Source organism: Lissotriton vulgaris, chromosome 5 (genome assembly GCF_964263255.1).
Source record: "Lissotriton vulgaris chromosome 5, aLisVul1.2, whole genome shotgun sequence".
In the NCBI taxonomy this organism is placed as follows: Eukaryota; Metazoa; Chordata; class Amphibia; order Caudata; family Salamandridae; genus Lissotriton; species Lissotriton vulgaris.
The window spans coordinates 367085009-367105883 of record NC_141693.1 but is presented as its reverse complement, the minus strand read 5'-3'; the positions used below and the strand labels follow the sequence as shown (position 1 = coordinate 367105883).

At 45.4% G+C, this 20875-nt stretch overlaps 1 protein-coding gene across 2 annotated transcripts in view; it reads right to left on the bottom strand.

Moving 5' to 3' along the window:
- The window catches only part of PAX7 (paired box 7), a 267766-nt gene that overhangs the window by 99734 nt on the left and 147157 nt on the right, over positions 1–20875 (bottom strand). For both annotated transcript variants that reach the window (XM_086921698.1, XM_086921699.1), the window contains exon 5: positions 626–825. In XM_086921698.1, coding sequence (XP_086777824.1) covers positions 626–825 — 200 coding nt within the window. The remainder of the gene's footprint in view (positions 1–625; positions 826–20875) is intronic.

The following is a 20875-nucleotide window of genomic DNA, read 5'->3' as shown; positions in this document are numbered from 1 at the left end:
ACATAGTGGTACATGTATTAGTTCAACGCCTCCTTGGGGGATGTAAGCTCTATATAAATGCAATTTGCTTTGTGTAAAGACTGCGAAAGACCAACACATCTGACATTCTTACAGTGCATGCATATCTCCTAAACAGGGACTGAACAAAGTGAAAAGCTGCCTCTCTTAAGTATATATGAAGTGCTAACAAGGTGTGAGCCTTTGTTGCCACTGGGCTTCATTTGCATCAGGTGTGAGGCTCCTGACTGCTCCCAGCAAAGAGAGTCGAACAAAAGGAGGCCTGATGACCCCTTAAATTTGGCCTTTGTTATGGGCCGAGCAGGAGTCTGAAATAAGAAACCCCGCCTTTCACCTGCACGTTCTTGCGGATCGATAGCAGACAACAACGTGCAGGCGCTGCTGACAGTGTCCCGGTGTTTGGAAATTACACCTGCACGAGTTCAGCACATTATTTAATGGGGCTCAAATTCTTGGCAGAGTGGATGGCGTTCACCCTGTGGAAGTGAAAAAAGTGGGTGGACGCCATCCAACCGCGTGTACCCCCGATTCGTACGCTGGGTATAGCTCTCAGAAGCTTCTGTAGACTCGAGTGGGCTTGGCTTGGTACACCTTGCAGACACCTTACCTGGACTCGCGCCTCTGTGAGCTTGGTTCGCTGGGCCAGCTCCTCCCGGGTGTAGATGTCTGGATAGTGGGTCCTCTCGAAGGCCTTCTCCAGCTCCTCCAGCTGCTCGGCCGTGAAGGTGGTCCGGCTGCGCCGCTGCTTGCGTTTCAAGGGTAGGTCCGGCTCGGACTCGACGTCAGACCCCTCGTCCAGCCTGTTACCTGGAAACGGAAATAGACATCCGGGTCAGTTTGAGAAAGATTATTCTTGACATTTTCACAACAACACAAGGGGTATTACTGCTAAATCTGAGCTGGCCATGCACTGCGGTGGTACTGCTAGAAAGTAGGCAAAGTCATCACAGATACCGACAGGTCACAAGCACTGACACCTACTATTAAGCACGATGCACGATGCATCTGCACCGCTGATACTAATAGGTGACAAACACTGCTACTGCTGGTACAGTGGAGAACAAAGTACTGTGCCCTAGTAGTACCGTCACTAGTAGTACTGTCAAGCATCATGAGCTGGCTGAAGAGGTAAAGGCTGACTTAGAGTAGTGGTACCCTGTTCCTACCAAGCAGTGGCACCACTGTGCTGATAAGTAACAAGTACTGAGGTACCATCAGGCACATAGTACTTAATGCGGTAGTCCTATCATAAACCATGAACTAACAATGCTGGTGCTGTCATGCACTGGCAGCAGTCATCGTACACACAGTCCAGTACCAAGTAATTTCTAGGACGGTACTGTCAGGCACTGTACAATGGTTATTAATGTCCTACACCGAGTAAAGGCAAAGCCAGTACTTTCAAGCAAATCGTGCAAATAATGCTTCAGCCAAATTCATCCCAATTTTTCGAGGCTGGGGCCAGTTATAGATTCCTGTGACTTTCCTCTTGGCCTCTTTCCAGGTGTCTTCTCGGGTTCTGGGGCAGATGGGGTTTATTTGGTGCTATCAGTGTTGGTATTTTCTTTTTCACTCCACTTTTTCAGGGCTCTGGTAGTGTTGCGATCAAGAGATACCTAAGACTCTTGTTAGATCATAGATGATGGTCCAACAGTCAAGGATGATTCCAGGAGATGGTTGGGGGTGCCCTGGGCAAATTTAAGAGGAGATGCCACAAAATATAGGTTATAAGGCAGGAATCCATATAACTGCCTTTGGTGTAACAGTGCTTAGATCTAGGGTAGCGTGCGAAAGTAGATCCAGGCAGGCCAGATTTTTAGCCTATGCATATAATATAGTGATACATATAATGAGTTCAAATGGAACACATTTACAGAGTCAGTCGAAGTCTGAATATTTGAAATGGATCTCGCTTTCAGGGACCTATGTTGAGCACCCTCTGTTCTAGAACTTTCTTCTAAAAAAGTAGCGCCTGTTCTCTCCGTATTTACCTTGCACATTACAAACCAGGTCCAAACAAAAAGAGAGGCAGGGAGAGTAGTGTGACACTCTTATTCCCCGGTACTAATCAATAAACAAGAAAAGAGTGTCCAATGGTGTACACTTTGGATTGACATGAGCGATCAACATCAATCACTGACATTTATAGAGCGTGCTACATACCCGTAGGGTCTCAAGGCGCTGGGGGTGGGGGGGGTGCCGCTACTGCTCGAACAGCCAGGTCTTCAGCTTCTTCCTGAAGGAGAGGTGGTCTTGGGTCAGGCGCAGGTCGGTCGGGAGGGAGTTCCAGGTCTTGGCGGCCAGGTAGGAGAAGGACCTTCCTCCTGTCGTCGCTCTTCGGATGCGGGGGACGGCGGCGAGGGCGTGGTTGGCTGATCGGAGGTGGCGTTTGGGAGCGTAGAAGTTGACTCGGCTGTTGAGGTAGCTCGGGCCTTGGTCGTGTAGGGCTTTGTGTGCGTGGGTGAGGAGGCGGAAGGTGATTCTTTTGCTGACGGGGAGCCAGTAAAGGTCTCTCAGATGTCCGGAGATGTGGCTGGTTCGTGGGATGTCGAGGATGAGTCTGGCTGAGGCGTTCTGGATCCGCTGGAGTCTCTTCTGGAGCTTGGCGGTGGTACCGGCGTAGAGGGCGTTGCCGTAGTCCAGTCGGCTGGTGACGAGGGCCTGGGTGACGGTCTTCCTGGTCTCGGTGGGGATCCACCAGAAGATCTTCCGTAGCATGCGTAGGATGTTGAAGCACGCCGAGGAGACGTTGTTGACTTGCCTGGTCATGGAGAGGGAGGAGTCCAGGATGAAGCCCAGGTTGCGTGCATGGTCTGTCGGTTTGGGTGCGGTGCCCAGGGCGGGAGGCCACCAGGAGTCGTCCCAGGCGGAGGGTGAGGAGCCCAGGATGAGGACCTCCGTCTTGTCCGAGTTCAGTTTCAGGCGGCTGGTCGTCATCCACTCGGCTACCTCTTTCATCCCTTCGTGCAGGTTGGCTCTGGCGGCGGCGGGGTCGTTGGTCAGGGAGAGGATCAGCTGGGTGTCGTCGGCGTAGGAGATTATGTTGAGGTTGTGCTGGCGTGCGATGGCCGCGAGGGGGCTCATGTAGACGTTGAAGAGGGTGGGGCTCAGAGAGGATCCTTGAGGGACGCCGCAGATGACTTCGGTGGCCTCTGACTTGTACGGTGGTAGGCGGACTCTCTGTGTTCTTCCGTCGAGGAAGGAGATGATCCATTCCAGCGCCTTGTCCTGGATTCCGACGTTGCTGAGGCGCTGTACTAGGGTGCGGTGGCAGACAGTGTCGAATGCCGCGGAGAGGTCTAGGAGGATGAGGGCCGCTGTTTCTCCGTTGTCCATCAGGGCTCGGATGTCATCGGTGGCGGCGATGAGGGCGGTCTCGGTGCTGTGATTGGCTCGGAAGCCGGACTGTGAGGGGTCGAGGGATCCATTCGTCTCGAGGAAGGCGGCCATCTGCTTGTTGACGGTCTTCTCGATGACTTTGGCTGGAAACGGGAGGAGCGAGATGGGGCGGTAATTCTTGAGTTCGGTGAGGTCCGCTGTGGGTTTCTTGAGTAGAGCGCTGAGTTCGGCGTGCTTCCAGCTCTCAGGGAAGGTGGCGGTGTCGAAGGATGTGTTGATGATGTCTCGCAGGTGGGGTGCGATGACAGCGTCAGCCTTGTTGAAGACGTGGTGAGGGCAGGGGTCGGTCGGTGATCCGGAGTGGATGGAGTTCATCGTGCGGATGGTGTCTTCGGTGCTGATCGGGGTCCAGGCGTGGAGGGTGGTGGTGGGGGGTGGTTGTTCGGTCTTGGTGTGCGTTGGTTGGTTGTTGAAGCTGTTGTGTATGTCCGCGATCTTGTTGTGGAAGTATGAAGCGAGGGACTTGCAGAGGTCTTGTGATGGGGTGATGTCGTTGTTTCCTGTGCTGGGGTTGGATAGCTCTTTCACGATGTTGAAGAGTTCCTTGCAGTTGTGTGCGTTGTTGTCCAGCCGGTCCTTGAATGCAGTTTTCTTGGCGGCGCGGATCAGCTGGTGGTGCTTCCGGGTGGCCAGCTTGAAGGTGGTCCTGTTGTCCGGTGTAGGTTCCCTTCTCCAGACGTTCTCGAGGGCTCGGCAGTTCTTCTTGGAGCTCTTGAGTTCGTCGGTGAACCATGGGGCTTTCTTGCTGCCGGGTCTGCTGGGCGGGGTCCTCAGCGGGGCGAGCTCGTCCGCGCAGTTGCTGATCCACTTCGTGAGGTTGTCGGCGGCCTGGCTGGGGTTCGCTGAGCTGGCAGGAGGGTGCTGGCTCAGGGAGGTGGCGAGCTGGTCTGCTGTGATCTTGTTCCAGCTTCTGCGGGCAGCCTGTTGCTGGTGGTGGTGGGTCGTCGTTCTCTTGAAGGTGAAGTGGACGCAGCTGTGGTCCGTCCATTGAAGCTCTGTGGCGTGGCTGAAGTCGATGTCTGTGCTGGAAGAGAAGACTGCGTCGAGTGTGTGTCCGGCGAGGTGGGTGGGGGTGGACACCAGCTGCTTGAGTCCAAGATTGGCGAGGTTGTCGAGCAGGGTGCTGGTGTTGCGGTCGTTGTTGTTCTCCAGGTGGAAGTTGAGGTCCCCCAGGAGGATGTAGTCGGCGGAGGGGAGGGCATGCGGGCTGACGAAGTCGGCGATGTCCTCGCTGAATTGGGTGCGTGGTCCCGGAGGTCGGTAGATCAGGGTGCCTCTGAGGGTGGTGTTCGGGTCGGTGTGGATCTGGAAATGCAGGTGTTCGGCGGTGGTCAGGGTGTTGTCGGTGCTGGTCGTGATGCGGATGGTATTCTTGTGGATGATGGCGATGCCTCCTCCCATCTGGTTGGCGTTGCGGTCCCTCCGGACGATCTTGTAGCCCTCTGGGATAGCGATGGCGATGTCGGGCGCTGAAGAGGCGTTCATCCAGGTCTCTGTGAGGAAGGCAACGTCAGGGGCAGTGGTGTCTAGGAGGTTCCAGAGTTCGATGGCGTGTCTGTGGACGGAGCGGGTGTTGAGCAGGATGCACTTGAGGTGGGTGCTGCTGGTGTTCGACTTGGCGGGTGTTGGTGCGAGGCAGGTCCGGTTGCAGGTGAATTTGCAGGCGTGGCAGCTGAAGGGTCCGTGGGTGCGTCGTGGTGTGGCTTGGTGGCACTCTGGGCGTCGGCCAGTGTTGAGTGCGCTGAGGGTGGCGGCTGAGTACGTCCGGTGGGTCGGTCGGGGTCTTCGAGGTCCAGGGGTCCTGGCACTGGGCGCGGTCCAGGCGCGGACGGGCGTAGACGGGCTTACCTTTGGCGCGCCTTCGGCGCACAATCGGCGCGCCCGCTGCGCGTGACCGCTGCGCGTGACCGCTGCGCGTTCGCACGGTCGCCATATAAGGCGAAGTGCGCGGGTGGGCGGGGCAGCTGGGAGGCGGGAGCGGGGAGGGAACAGAAGGGAAAAAGGGGCGGGGTCAGCGGTGGTGGCGGGAAGCGGGGAGCGGGGAGGGAAGGCGGAGGGCGGCGAGGTAGGCGGGCAGACAGGAAGGAGAGCGCTAAGACGGGCAGAAATTGACAAGAAAAAATAACAGGCACAAATGGAAAGCAAAAGCGCTAACACGGGGAAAAAATGCTGGTTAAACAAGCACAAATGATTGGCAAAACAAAACAAAACAGACGACAGCGGCGTCAGCCGGCAGCGAGGCAGGCAGCGAGGCAGAGGGCAAGGCAATGGGGCACACGCAGCAGCTGGTGGCCGTGCGGCGCGGGGGTGTCCCACAAGTGTTCTGTCCTACATGTCTGTCCTTGTCTTTTTATCCACAGGTGCAGAAACCGAAAAGACGGAATCCTCCTAAACCAGGAGTCATTGGGAAGAAAAATTTCTTTCCTAATTTTTTGCACTTCTACACCCCCTTTTTTTGTTTAATTTTCACTTTCACGTCCCTAGGTTAGGGTGGGCCTTAGAGAGTCCATTCCACCAGGGTTTAGTACACGCTGAAGTCCTGATGAATGCCAGGTAAATTCATACCGTTTCGTGGCTGAAACATGTCGACTGATTACTAAGAAACTACCACTTAATTAAGTGTGGACGCATTTCCTACACATAACTTTTAATTATCCTGTCCCTAGTGATCTCCAGAATAAAGTTAATTTTTGATACACTACGGACTATTTTTAACCATCCATCACTCACTAGTTCTCTTTACACAACACTGCCTGAACTCACCAACCCGCTCTGCAGTAAAACCTGGCGTCGTAGCACACAAAAGAGACACTCTGTCTATTTTTTGGGGCCCGGTGATGAAGCATGTCATCACTAGGTGGTGAGTGAGGGCTTTCCTGAACGCCTTAGGTGAAGCAGTTTGACTTGCTCCTGATAGTGGTTGTCTACACCATTGGACACATTACAAACCGGACCAGTGCTACATATGTTAAGAGTGATGTGCTTTGTGCTTCATGTATCTTTATCAGAAGGTGTAGAGCGAACATCTTGGATTTTTAGTTGGAAATTTTCAATTGATTCATTAAAATTAGTACAGATCAGTTTTAGCCTCAACCAAAATCATGCACTATCAACTAGTAGGCGATGACACCAATATTACAGACCATTTTAGGTCCACTTCCTCCTAGTCACCTTCTGCCCCAACCCCGGGACCCTGTCGAAACAATGCCACTTGAGCTGCTCATAAATTTGCTGTGCTTTTAATCAGCATTTTCCATAAGAGTATCTAGTCCCTTGAGGCAGGGCAAGCCGAATTTGGACACAGATAACAATATCATTGCTGTGATTGAGATCGTGTAATTAATCTGCCCCTAAATTGCTTTTGCGGGGTTCTAACGACATCATAAACATGAGTCTGAAGAGTTACCTATTATGCATTTTTTTTATATTACATGTTTATTTTGAGGGAAGTTAGTTTGAAAAAACATTGACAATTTTATTGATAACAGTCAGGGAAATACTAGACAATAAAGTTTTGTTGTCTTTATAAAAAGAAGAGAAATATTTAATTTTACAATTAAGAATGTAACATTTTAGATTAAACACCCTGTTTTATTAAAAACACATTTCGTCCGTAGAGGAGAAGAAATTGTTGAAGCAGTTTTCTAGAGTGTGCAGCTAAAATGGACACTGATTGGATTTAAAATGTCCAGGTTTCCTTTAACTTTCATAAATACACCATTGATTAAACAATAACAGTTGCGTATCTATGCAGAATGGTTTCTTGTTGTCATTATAACACTGAATCGCATATTCCATCAATATCTCTGAACTATGTTCCATATTTTACGAGTGCCTTTGAAAGGTTTATATCATTGGATTTTGTTCAATAAAAGCACCCAAACCTGTAATATATGTAATACATGTATGAGGCAGTGGTGCAAGCACACCACCAACCTTACCTCACCCTTACACAGAACCTCGTTAGTCCTTTTGCCAGCTTGTGTCGACTGAAACTTAGCCCGCCTGCCAGAGTAAAGCCTGCTAAGACTGAAAAGAAGCCACCGCCTCGCCCAAAAGGCTATTTCCTCATATTATTCCAGAACCTATTGCATCCAGAGTTGTGGCGAAATCAACAAATGCATAGTAGAGTGCAAATGGCCTCAAATCTACGAGTTCACTAAGACATAACATCCAATTGCACCGTAGGGTTCATGGTTGATTTTTTTTTCTAATACCTATTTGCAAATTTGGTATAACGGCAAACCAATCTGGCCACTCAAGAAGATGGGCTCTCAGGACTCCGATTAATATTTTTCCACCAAGACTTAGGGCCCACGACAGAAAGAAGATAACTTCAAGGTTCTGGAATCATAGACTTTCTCTAGATTTGCAAAAAACAATACCACAAACACAGATGCTAAGCATATATACATAAATATATAGAGAGAGAAAAGTGCTCAGCTATACTAGTCTACAGCTACACATTTCTTACAGGTTCCTATAACTATAAAAAGTGAGTTGTAACGAAGGATTCATGCAGGGTATAATAACCTATATTAACCAATGTTGCACATTTTCAAACAACTTGGACAGATGTCTTCTGTCGTCAAAATAATTATTTTAGCCCATCTTTTTCTAAACTCTGCTCTAACTATGAGTTTACCTAAAGAAGGCTTTGAATTGTGCCTTTATATATTAACTGTGGAAGTCGTTATCCCCACTCCTTGACTGGTTATTCTAGGTTAAAACTCAGGATCCAAGCCACAAGACAATTTTTGCAAAAGATGGCCATTCTCCAGCTGGCCATCTTTTGCAAAAATGGTCTTGTGGCTTGGCTCCAGATGCTCTTGTAGGCCGCCTCATTTGTATAAACAGCAATGTTCACTAACAATGAATGCGTAATTTATCTTAGTAGATAAATAACATTACCTCTGAGTACCACCCACAAATATGCTGTAGAGATATAAAAGTAAAGGGTTCAAGAGGATGATATCTTCATTCACTCGAGTCAACTTTACTCTCAAGAAATTCATACAAAATAAATGTATGTACAATAAGGAATTACTGATGGACTAATAGGTTATTTCCACACTACCATTGAGAAAACACTGAACCAAAGCCAGGGGAACATGAGGAGCAGAAGCAATCTGCTTAAGAGGAATGGCTGCTGTATCAGTAGCCTAAGGAACCACAAACAGAAGGCATCATTAACTCCACCGCTTTGTCACTGTTGATATTAATCCTTTCTGTCTGACCTTACAACATGCAGTCATCTCATTCATTAGCATCATCTGCAGCAATAAACCAAACATGCACCCATGTATATAGGGGCGTAGGGCTACCAAGTGCCAAGCAGGTCTGAACGAGCAACAGATGTTCTCCGGGGCCTATAATGGAGGACAGTAAGGCTGGAGTGATTAGCCGAGATGCTTAGTTTCTGAGACTCTCCAGTGGCAGCTGTTGTTGAGCTGTCAAGGCTTGCAATAAGAGGGGGTGTGAAGGTCAGTACCACAAACAGTGAAACTCAAAGTAACCTCGAACAATAAAGGCCAATGCCTTTCCAGAAGGCATTACACTGAAAGGCTATAGGTCTTTTATATAACGCAGCGTAATAAAACTGTTAATATTATGATCTCTGATTTAAACCATATGTTACAGCAGCTGGATTACTCGAGATATGATGTCAAATAGCAAAGAAGATGGCGGAGACCTTCTTAATAAATGGGGGAATGTTCACCTACGACCTCAGAATTCTATGTGATACATTACCCAGCTTTTTATTCCAATTCCAAAGTGAAGCTTTTGCTAAGCACGCGGATCAGGACACTGACATATATTTTATTTAGTTAATAGTTTTTGCCATAGTGCTTCAAAAACAGATTGCTATGTATAGCAAGCAGGAATCATACAAGATAACAGAACACCTCAGCAGGTGAAACAATAAAAAGAAATTCTGCTAATCCGGTTCAAGCAAATAACAAGCAACGGGAAATACTGTGAAAAGATTGACAAACATGCCCATCATACAGTCGGAGCAACCTATGAGCAGTGCCTAAAATGAAAATAGCAGGTACTCCTTGTCTCCGAGTACCTGGTTGCTGCGGAGAAGTGCTGGTTCTCACCCATTAAAATCAATGTAGTAGTACAAAGAAGTGCTGGTACTATTCCTTCCACATTTAGGAAGTACAGGTACAGAGTACCTGATGGTACATTTAAAGCACTGCCTATCAGGATGGAAACAATGGCTTGGCTCCAGGGAGTGCTGTGGAAATTGAAAGAAGAGGGTAAATGAGCAAAGGACACACTATTATGAAAAGACAGAAATACTGGGGCTTTGTGAAGAGGTGTTTTTGGAGATCAGGCTTGGAAGTTTGTAAGAAAGGATTAAGTCTGATGTGAACAGGATGTGTGTTGCAAATCCTAAATTCATTTCCTAAAACGGAACTTCTAATGGTAAACACGTTTCAGTGGTGCGCTCGCTACTTTATGAAGCCGTGGAACGTATTCCCTACAGGGGGTATCTAGACTACAGATAATGGGCCTGGGGCCCAAATCAACTAGGTAAGTGCCAGGCACACACACGGACTAATTAAAGATGATTCTGACAGGTCTCTAGAGCCATCTTTCTAAAAATGCCTTAAAATGCCTATTGCTTACAAATTTGATTTAACAGAGGTGCATCTCGGCCTGGTCATGTAAATGCAAGTGAACAATATCAAATGCTATATATTAATTTAACCTTGGATTTTTAGCCAGCAGCTTGTCCCATGTTGAAACTAACTTTGTTAATTTGTAGAAAATGTACTTTATAATAAAAACTGGTAAGAACACCATACATTTTGCACTAAACTTCATATTTTGGGATGCGATTCCCACATCCCTCCAAGCAGCCCAGTTCACACCCAACAGTTCAAATCCAAGAACTAGTGAGCCAGTGCTTCTTCACCTGCTGATCTCAAGAGGCTACAAAGCCCTGTTTTCCTGGGATAATCAGGGTCTTTGTGAGATCTGCATAGATGAGTATACTGTATGCAGTCTACCGTACATGCTTCTGGTCCAGACTTCTGGTGTACATGACACAGATAGGAGTCTTTTCTAGAAGCCCACCTCAAACTAGATGAACTGGTAGACCTTTCTGAGCACACAGTTGTCACTCCAAGGCGTCTGAACAAACGTAGCATGCAAAGGTCCCAGCAGTGTGCCTGTTTCGTAGATTGTAATAATGTGTAATGTGACCCTCCGTGGTTGGCAGTGTGAGGTGGATGTCAATTGTAACTCAGGCAAGGCCAGGAGTATATCCTTTTTGTGGTGACTCGAGAAGGGCCTAGACCAAACTATTTGGGTCAGTTATAGGTACCAGAGCCATCCATAGAGGCAAACAAAACATAAAAGGACAAGCCAGAGAATGCACCACAGAGTAGACCCATTATAGGTGACTCAGACGATCTCAGGCCCATAGGTCCACAACTATCATAGGTAAGCATTTTATAAGTGATTTAGGTTACTCTGGAAAGGATCCTAGCATACGTACCTTAGGGGAGATGAAGACCCTAGGACAGTTGATAGGCTACCCAACCCCAGCCAGAACCCCTTTAAAGCACTTAGACAATGGCTGGGCGCTGTTAATAGACGTTTGTGGAAGGCCAAGGTGCCATGACTGCAATAGGTACCTTAATTGGGACTTTTCTGGAGGTCGCAAACTCTGTTTGAGGCTGAAAAAAAAAGCATTTTATGATGTACAAACGCCAAATTGCAATTCGGTAACTTTTGCGAATCAGTATTTGGAAATGGCGTCATTAAGGTGTCTCTTCTCAATAATGAATCGCAGTGGTATGTATTAATGTTTTGCAACCAAATTCCAGTTGCAAAACATTAATATTTTACTGGCACCGCAAAGGAGATGGAAACCTATTTGCAAATGGGAAGGGATCACCAAGGGACCTCAACCTTTGAGAATGTAAACTAAAATATTTTCTAAGAACAGACAATGGTCCCACAGACCACTAGCAACTCTAAAAAAACATGAAACTTTTTTTTTTTTAAACGCATTCCGTTTTCTTTTAAGGAAAAAATAGCTTTATTTAAAAGCAATCACAGGCATGGTGACCTACCTCATTAATATTCATGAGGTTGGTCGATTTGGCACCCCACTAGGAATCACAATTTTTAATATATTCTTCATTACATTAGGAATTGCGATTTCCTAATTGCGATTTGGTCAGAATTGCAATTTGGAAATCACTGTTTCCAATTTTTGTGCATCGGGCCCAAGGACCCTGTCATAGGTGCCCTTGCTATGGTGTTATAGGTTACTTTGGCAAAGGCCCTGGTATAGGGGACTTGGACAACGTGGTGGCACTATTATGAGCCCTGTGGATGACTTGTTTGCGACTTGGATCCTATCATGGATGTAATAGGTTACTTTGCCAAGGACCCCTATATAGGTGACTTGGACAAGGCCAATGGCGCTATTAGGAGTGCAATGGTGGTTGCACAGGCAGGCTGTGAAGCTCCCACTTTGGTTGGAGGGCCAGGGGGAGACTTCAGGAAAGGAAGAGATTAATTCAAGCTTCTTAAGCTCAATAGAGCATGTTCAAATGTGTAAATTAAAGACTGTAAACACTTGGCAGGAGGAGACTTCCTGGATAATGATGGGAAAGGAGAGCAAGCTAGCAAGCTAGTAATGAAAGGGTAAGAGCACTGTGTGCACCCCCGCCTCGAGAGCATTGAAAGGGGAAAGAGGGGGGCTTGCTCTCTTATTACTCCCGAGAGCCTGGTTGCCTCGGAGGTAAACGATCAATGGGATTCAGCTGGATCTTTGGCAGTGAGGCCTTCAGGGCCCAGTGCCAGCCCTGCGTTCTGTGGCACTGCCCAGAGGCCGACAGGCCCACCGGGGAACACATAACTATCCCGCCTTGACGCTACTTCTCAGAGGCGGATAGTTTGCACCTGAAGGACTCTGCCACTGCCCCTTTGTCCTTTCAGACAACGTAGCCTTTCGGGCAATATCCGAGTTTAAGTTTGGACCCGTCAACTTATGGAACTGCTCACCTGAAACTTTAGTCTGTCTGACTAGTCTGGGGCCCCAGGATTTCACAGAGGACCTGGTGCCGAAGAGCTGCTCTATATCGCCCCTTGTTGCCTGGGAAGGTTGACATATTGGTCACATCTGTCCCACTCTCAAACTGTCCTTTAAACAAACCGCTAACCGACAAATCAGCGGCGTCTCTGGTTTACTGACTGTATGGGACAGAGATCTGCTTTTTGAAGTTGGACTTCATAGAAAGGAAATCTGCAATTAAGACCAGCGAGGTATCCGCTCCTTTCTGACACCTGTTTTTATATTATTTTACAAGTTTGAATCCTGTCATGGGTCGCTCAACCCACAATCCTTTCAAATTCGTTAAACGGGGCAACACACAATTAGGTCACTATAACACATGTTGTTTGCAGCGCATAGGAACGGCAAAAGTGATATAAAAGGCTATGTGGCAAAAACGTCAATTGGAGATGGATTTTATAGGAACCAAAACTGGGATTTGAAGCTCAACTTTATAGAAAGGAAGGTTTGGAGGATGCCTCTGTGGCCCTGTCTCTTATCTAGAGTTGATCTATACACACGTCAGCTGCCTGACCTTTCACTAGTGCTGGTGTGTTACCCAAAATGTTTATCTATTGGCTGGTCTGTTATCTAACATTGGCCCTAAAGGATGGCCTTTTATTCAGAGCTTCTCTCTATGGATTGTCCCATCTTCAACTTACGTGAATTGGTTCATTTTCGACAGTTCAACTGTATGAACTGGTCTGATATCTAAATCTTGACACTTCCTCATCTGTCCAAAGTGGTCTATCAGCTACAGTTGTGTTCTTCTTCGACTGGTTACTTATCTGGAGCTGGAATCTACGGGGTTGGCATGCTGACCGGTGACTGCCTCGGTTGATGTTTTATTCTGAGCTGAACTATTGGGCCCGGTCTGTAATCTAGAGTTTGGTTGAATGGGCTGGTCTGTTTCCTGCACCTATACTCAACAGACGTGTCAGTTATCTAAAGCCAAACACCGCAGATTGTCTGGGCTGGTGCGTGACATGGAGGAGTACTCTCGGCTGACTTCTGGGGAGTACTCTGTAAGCTGAAGATGGGTTGCGTGGACTGCTCATGATTTGGATGGAGTCAGACTATAACGGCAGATATCATCAGAGCTCGTCAGAAAATCAAACAGAAGGAGGTGCATTTAGTGCCGAAGAAGTCATGCTATAGCTGACAAGGTTCTGATAGCTGCTGTTCCGCCCTCTTTAAAGTCCCAACCACAGGCTAAGTTTATCATAGAAAGACTTCTGGTGCCAGGGGACTGTCCTATATTAAGCTGTAAGTTACAATATTAACTCATGAACTACTGATCTACAAATAACCATGACCCTGCGCTAGACTGCAGAAATACTGTATGTGTGGATTTATGTATTTTTTACCTCAGTTGAGGTAATATTTCCTGAGTCAATCTTATGGTCAAGATAAAGCTGTTGGTCGAAAATGTTACTGATATTGTGGTACAATATGAGGACCATGTGAGCGTGAATGAAAGAAGCACCCCTTTTATTTTCAAAATTAGGCCCGGTTGGCGGAGTTGAATTTTGTTACGACGAATGACAGTAGTTCTTGAATTTCAGCCAGTAGGGATCTTTTAAGGTGCCCTGGTGTACACGGGGAGAGGGTTCAAATGATACAGGCGCACACTACTTGGGCAGCTCATTGGTGACCATGTGCCTGCTGATCAGAATTTCAAAAATCTTGACTGAAAGTGGGTGTTAACTCCCCCACCCAAATAACACCCAAAAGCAACAAAAAAGCAATTGAATTACAGAGCAGACAGAAGGGCCTGGGATTACGACACCTGCTGTTCCATTCTATGGGAGCTCAGCTATTTATGAGACACCACAGCGCATAGATAAGAAATGCTGGCTTTTTTTGCAGATTGTATTTTCGGGAGGAAAAGAAGGCAATGCGAGGCTCCGAAAATCCGCAGACCTTGCTGAATGGAAATGTTGGCCCCGCTGGTGCAGACTCCCGCCACTGCCCCCACGGTATTTCCACACAAATAATAGCAAATGGCCGCCGTGTTTTCGCCACCTTGTCACGACCCCCTAACCCTCGCCTGCTCCACAAGTTTCATTACGATTTAACATAGTTTAAAATTCGTGGTGCGAAAGCGCAGGGAAAAAAATGAATCGTATAATAGTTGATATGCGTTTTAATCAAGTAATGCGGCCAAAGCCGAGCGGCGCTGAGCGCTGGTGAGATGCCCCTGAATACCAAGCAGCCGCCGTGCAGGCCTCGGAAAATGAAAAAGTCATTTAGAGCCCAGCGGGATGCCGCCGTCTTCAGCCTGGGAGTATTATTCGGGCATTGAGGGGCTTCGAAGGCGAGGGGGGCCGGCGCATCTTCTCTGTGGGCACCAAGCTGGTCAGCTGTAACGCTGGCGCGGATCAAGGCGATGTACCAGCCGCCATTTACAAGGTGGTGTGAAGAAGTAGGCAAGCATGGAATCTGATGGCCAACACCTATCATTGATTTATAAATAAGAATGGACCTATACTAAAATAGGAGGGGGGGATAGAGAAGAAATTGATAGTCAATGAATCAGGGGTATAGTACTAGAATATTGCAATCAAAATATTTTACAGAAATATTGTGTTTTAAATATTGTGCACAAAAATATCGCTACATTGGAGTTTACAGTACAAAATCTTGACCGATTGGGACAATATTTTAGTAAATTATATTTCAGACACAATATTCTTGGCAGAAGATATTTTTACTAAGGATATTCTGACACACAACCAGCTCTGGAGGGCGGCTGTAGCTGTAGTTGCACATAGACAGAATTTTACTGACATGACTAGTATTTTTATGTCAAGGCTGGTGAAAAGTATTGGAAAAATGAGCAAATGTGTTTTTTTACCCCTTTTAAAACAAACAATCCTATAAATACGTAAATAACATTCACCTCTAAGAATTTAAGAGCTGCCTAAACCATTCCAAAATGATTTTTACAGCAAGCAGAGGCAGCATTGCCATGCCAAAAATGAATACAGAGGATTTCAGACACCATTCTATTCAAGAACCAGCGCCACACATTTCCGTATTTCAAATATGAACAAATGGCAGGATTTTTCTCTGAGAAAGATGGATACCCCAAATGAGGCAAGATATGCCTGATTCCACTAGCCCTATGGGTCCCTTGACACTGGCATGTCATCTGCAACCACCCTAGGCTCAGTCTAACATCTCTTTACAGGAACTAGCCGGTGCAGTAATCTCCACATTCTATAGTATATGTCTATGCATTCTGATCTTAGTTGTCTTTTTCAGGCCTCAGAATCTAAATATTTACTAATCCCTAAAAAACAGAGCACCTTGCCTCCAAAACAATACCAGTGTGGTCTTAATCTTTCCTTTTTCTTTTCCATTATGTTAATACAACTCTTTATCTTTCATTTCTATATGTTAACTACATTGATTCTTGCTAGGGTGGCATTTCAATACATTCACAAACTCCTTTTTTTATTATGCTACATACACCCTACGCCCAGCCCAATCCTGAATTGTGGCCTTTAGTTATAGGAATACTCTGAAAAACCCTTTCTCTAGCATGGCCTACTCACATAGCAGCTGTGAATGTTTAAATTCTTGGAGAAGAAAGTGTAACTAGGTTTACAGGCATCTATCTTCATAAAGAGAAGGTATACAGCATAAAGAGAGTCACAACATATTGATGAAACTATAATGGTGTATTTAGGCAGCAGAAGATACAAAATGATGTATGGTACCCAAGAACATCAGAAATTAAGGAGAAGGAAGGGGAGAATATGCTACAATAACTAAAGTCTGATACTGTATGCTGCAGCTGTACTTTCATACGTTTTCGTTTTTCCCAGGAAAAGTTCCACATATTGTGCTTGACCTTCTGGTGCTTTAAGTGCTTCCCAGCAGAGCTCAAGGTTATGGCTGGTTTGGGGACATTCAAAGTGGCCCAAGTTCTAATCTCAAGGAAACGATCCTTCTTGTACTCTAACAGGAAGACAGACTGGTTGGTGGCAGTCTATTGCTAATTGTAAATTAAGGGTAAAGCCATTTTCAATGCTCATGACAGTGAGAACCATCCATTTTACACCTGTAAATTCATGTACGACTCCAAAACGGATTCTTGCTCTCCAACTCGTGTGTGGTAAGGGGGTAAGAAATAGTAAACTTATGGCAATCTCCTAAGGCGATGCATGTATGGAATCTGGTGATTCCTCACCTGAAGGCCAGCCCTGGGTGTGTTGGCCCTCAGTTAATTCCAGTTTATTCACCTTTTAATAACATTAAGACCTTCCTTCTTACCAATTGGCAAGCCTCATACATACCAGTAATTGTTTAGCAGCATGAATTTGTAAACTTTTATTTATTAAATGGAGCGGTTATTGCTCACAGAAAACTTTCTGTATTTATTACAGTATTTGATCCATGACAGGTGGTCTTCTGATTCAATTTCTCATCACTCAAACAGAAGCTCATCACCTAAAATCCAACCTGATATGTGGCTGCTCTTTCGGCTCTCCACTGTCATATTAAAAATACATTTTTCAAAAGCAGTATATTTTCTAGATATCTACTCATTACTGTTTCATGACCTCTTTTCAAGTCCAGGTTATAAGAGAATGTCGCCAAAATGAAAAACTTTGGTATAATTTGGAGATCTAATCTCACTTCAAAACAAGATTACACAAGTGCTGGTTTGCAAAACAATGCAGATTTACATCCTATATCTGAGATTGCAATTATGAATACATGCAAGGAAGTGTACACTCTTCTGTTCTTCTCAGATCATTTATTAAATCTGTTTTAACTATCAATTCACCTCCATTTTTTTTAAATCAAGAGATCTACTTTGAAGTTTTTTATACACCTAAAAAATAGTTTTCACACACAAGTGAATAGATTGTGGTTATTGTGAAATGGTGCACCATATGTAGTTAAAAAAATGATTTCTTGTGTAGATCTCACTAAAGAAAGCATTCCACTAACTGATCAAAGCATGTTTTCGTAGTATGCGGTCTTCATACAAGTGAAACAAAAAATATGACTCTATGTTACTTCTGAGGAATACCGGTTGACTCAATGGACAAATTTCTGGAAATATGGATGTCATTTACAGAGCTTTACAATTAATGATCTTATGTTTAAAATAATATATTTAATATAATCATGAGATCAATATACTCAACTGTGTTATGTGCAATTAAATGTTGTTATACCAATTCTAAGCTGCTATGTCACGATGGTAAGTATATGAGTGGAAACATGTTGTCTTGTGTCTTTTTAATGGTGGATTCTATATGTGGGTTTCATTTGTATTTTTCCTAAAATCGATTTAAATACAAAATTCTGTGTGTATCATAATTTCATCTGTAAAATACAATTGAAAAGATAAAGGGTAAACACAAAAATCTGCCTAATTTTCCAAAATATAATTGATTTTTAAAGGTAATGGAAGTCAAACAATTGTGTTATGAGGCACAGATTTGTTAATGCAAATGCTGCAAAATATGTGCAAAGTGTGTTATTGACTCCTACAGTTCTCTCTCATTTTTATTTGCTAATATACCTCTTCCCTTTTCCTTTTTTTAAATGAAGGGAATCGCTCCAAGAGGACTTTCTGTTTTCCCGAGTTAGTTAAGAAGTTGATTGTATATTTTCTTCGATCAATCTCTTTAAATGCAATTCATTCTTAAATTCTCACTGTGATTTTTGGACTCATCTTAAAAATTCGACCTTCTATTTTAACTTGAAATATGTAGTTTGCTTGCAGTATTTCACAATTCATATATTTATTGTAATAAATTTAAAGCACTTCTGAACATGAAACGTTATCTTCATTCCGTAGAGTAACTACCCTAAGCCACATTACAATATTTTAGCGTGGTCAAAATGTTTAACATTTGGCATAAGATTGTGATAAAATATCATGTATTTGTTTGGGGGGTGGAGACAGCTAAATTATTTTATATGCCGGGAAGCTTGTCAGGAAAACATTTGAATTTCTGTCTTTAAAATACACGTTTGTGTCTTATTTTGTCTCTGTCCTTATTTCACACTTTGGGTTTTTTTGTTTACTTTTAGGAACCTTCGTTACCTTAATCTCCCTAGCTGCAAATCCATATCTATCCGATTCTCTCATTATTTATCTCCATTTATCTTTCTCATATCTCTCTTCCTTTATCCCCTCTCTCTCTCACCTTATTACTCTCTTTCCATTCATATTTCGGCCTTTTCTGTGTTTCAACTTCAATCTTCCACTTGCTCTTTTAATACCCCTTACTAATCACTGAAACCTATTTTTTGCATCTCTTACTCATTTTCTCTTTTGCTATCTTTTACATTTCTCTATTTTCCTTCATCTTGATCCCGTCTACACTCATCTTTGTCCGTACCCTCTTCCTTTCTCACTTTCTTTGTCCCCTTGCTTTTCTTTACCCTTCCTCTTGCCCGTTCATTCATTTTACTGACTCTGTCACGTTCTTCCCTTTGTTGGCATTCCCCCTCTCTTTCCATTACTGTCTCTCTCCCTGCCACTTTGTACCCAATATTTGTTTCTCTCTTGTTAGCTCTACCACTTGAACCATTTCCCTTATGTGGGCAGATTCTACTCACTCTGCACCATCTCAATTATATGTGGTCACTGTCCTTCTGAGCTGTCACTTTGATATCTTCTCTACCAGTCCTTAAGGAAGGGATTCCTACCTCGACCTCAGTCAGGCATCCTTTACCCGTTCACATCCTCTAAATACTTGGTGGCAGCCTCTTGCACAAAGATAAAGCCTGGCACTGTCACACTTTGTTGACACACCAGTGATGTCTTTGTGCAAAAGAACCGAGAGGCACAGTGGCCTACTGGGAAATTGGCAGAGGTCTGCTCTAGAGTGTGCCTCAAAGTCTGATGTTCCTGGGCACAGTCAGCACTGCCCTACCAACCTTTCAGGCTGTAGCTTGTCAGGGCATCTCCCACTTTCCCTAGAGGCCAGTGCGCCACTTAAGGAGTTTCCAGTCTCTGCTTTTGGAGAGTTAGCGACAGAGAGTAGGGTTGAAACGGGGAGAAAGGCAAGCACAATAAAGGAGAGGAAGAAAGAAAGCGAGGGTAACCCTGGGCTGTCCCATTTGCTGCAGGCACAGCTCACATTGTCCAGCCTTGGACAAAACCCAGAAGGCATGTCTTTGTGAAGCCCATAGAGCTGCCAGGCCTTCACCTTAGGGGGCCGCCAGAGGCTGAATGTCCATGTGACAGGCCATGCCGGGCGCCATGATATCAATAAAGCCTGACATGTCAGCTCTGCAGTGCAGCTCATGAGGAAGATGCTGCCTGAATATTAAAAGGCTACAGAAGAAGGGGGTGGGAGAGAAGATTGAGCAGTTCAAAGTTTCGGGCTGCAGATATGACCTAGGGTATGATTTTGCACAAGATGGTTTGATCAGTGTCCACTTGAATTCTTCCTCAGCAGCCCAGTGAATTGGAGGACAGTAGTGCGGGAGTTAGAGTTTAATAAGGGAAGTTATGGCACCAGCTTAAATTCCATGAGTACATACATTTGGAATCTGGGAACGAAGAGGTGTCTGCACACATGAACACAATCCAGATCCCCTTTGCTCAGTCAAGAAAAGACCCTGTGGGTCGGTGAAAACTTTTTACTACCGAGGGCGTGATTTTTGAACACCTTAGCATGCTTTTTGCCTTCATACCTAGGCTGCTCCTGAGACCCTCTTATTTTTGTTATTTCCAGACCCGTCTGTCTCATTGGGCACTCAACAGGTTAATGCTGATTGTTTTGCATCCATAGCTGTTCGATGGAGTGGTGTGGCTCACTGGTTAGAGGCGGTAGACCTGGGAGCAGAAGTCGGCCGGGACCAGGGTTCAATTCCAGACGCGGCAGGGTCTCGATAATTCTCGCTTCGGAGCCTACTCTAATCAGGGGTCCCACTAGGCAACTCTGGGCATTAGCTTGCCTAATCTCCACAATGGCCCCATCAACGCCAGGAATGCCTGGCTCCACCTTGGGGACTCCCAGCAGGGACCATCCCACAGGGAAAGCCAGGACTGGTTCCCCAGCGTTATACAGCGCCAGGAAACCTACGGGTAGCAGTGCGCTTTACAAGCTCAAACATTAATTAATTAATTAATTACTTCCATGTCTTACAACTCCCTGCCCTCAAACCTGTATGCTCGACGAAAGAGTAGGCAGCTCTAGATAGTGCATGCCAGAACTGCCCAGACAGCTTGTGGTGACATTCACAACAGCCCCCTACAAGTGAAAAGAGTTATAATTGTGCTAAAGGAATCTACAGCATTGGGGAAGGATTGACAACCTGCTGCTGCTTCTTTGTGTGTAGAAGATAAACTGCTGCTCCTTTGAGTACAGGAAGCTCAACTTGCATTGCCTTGCG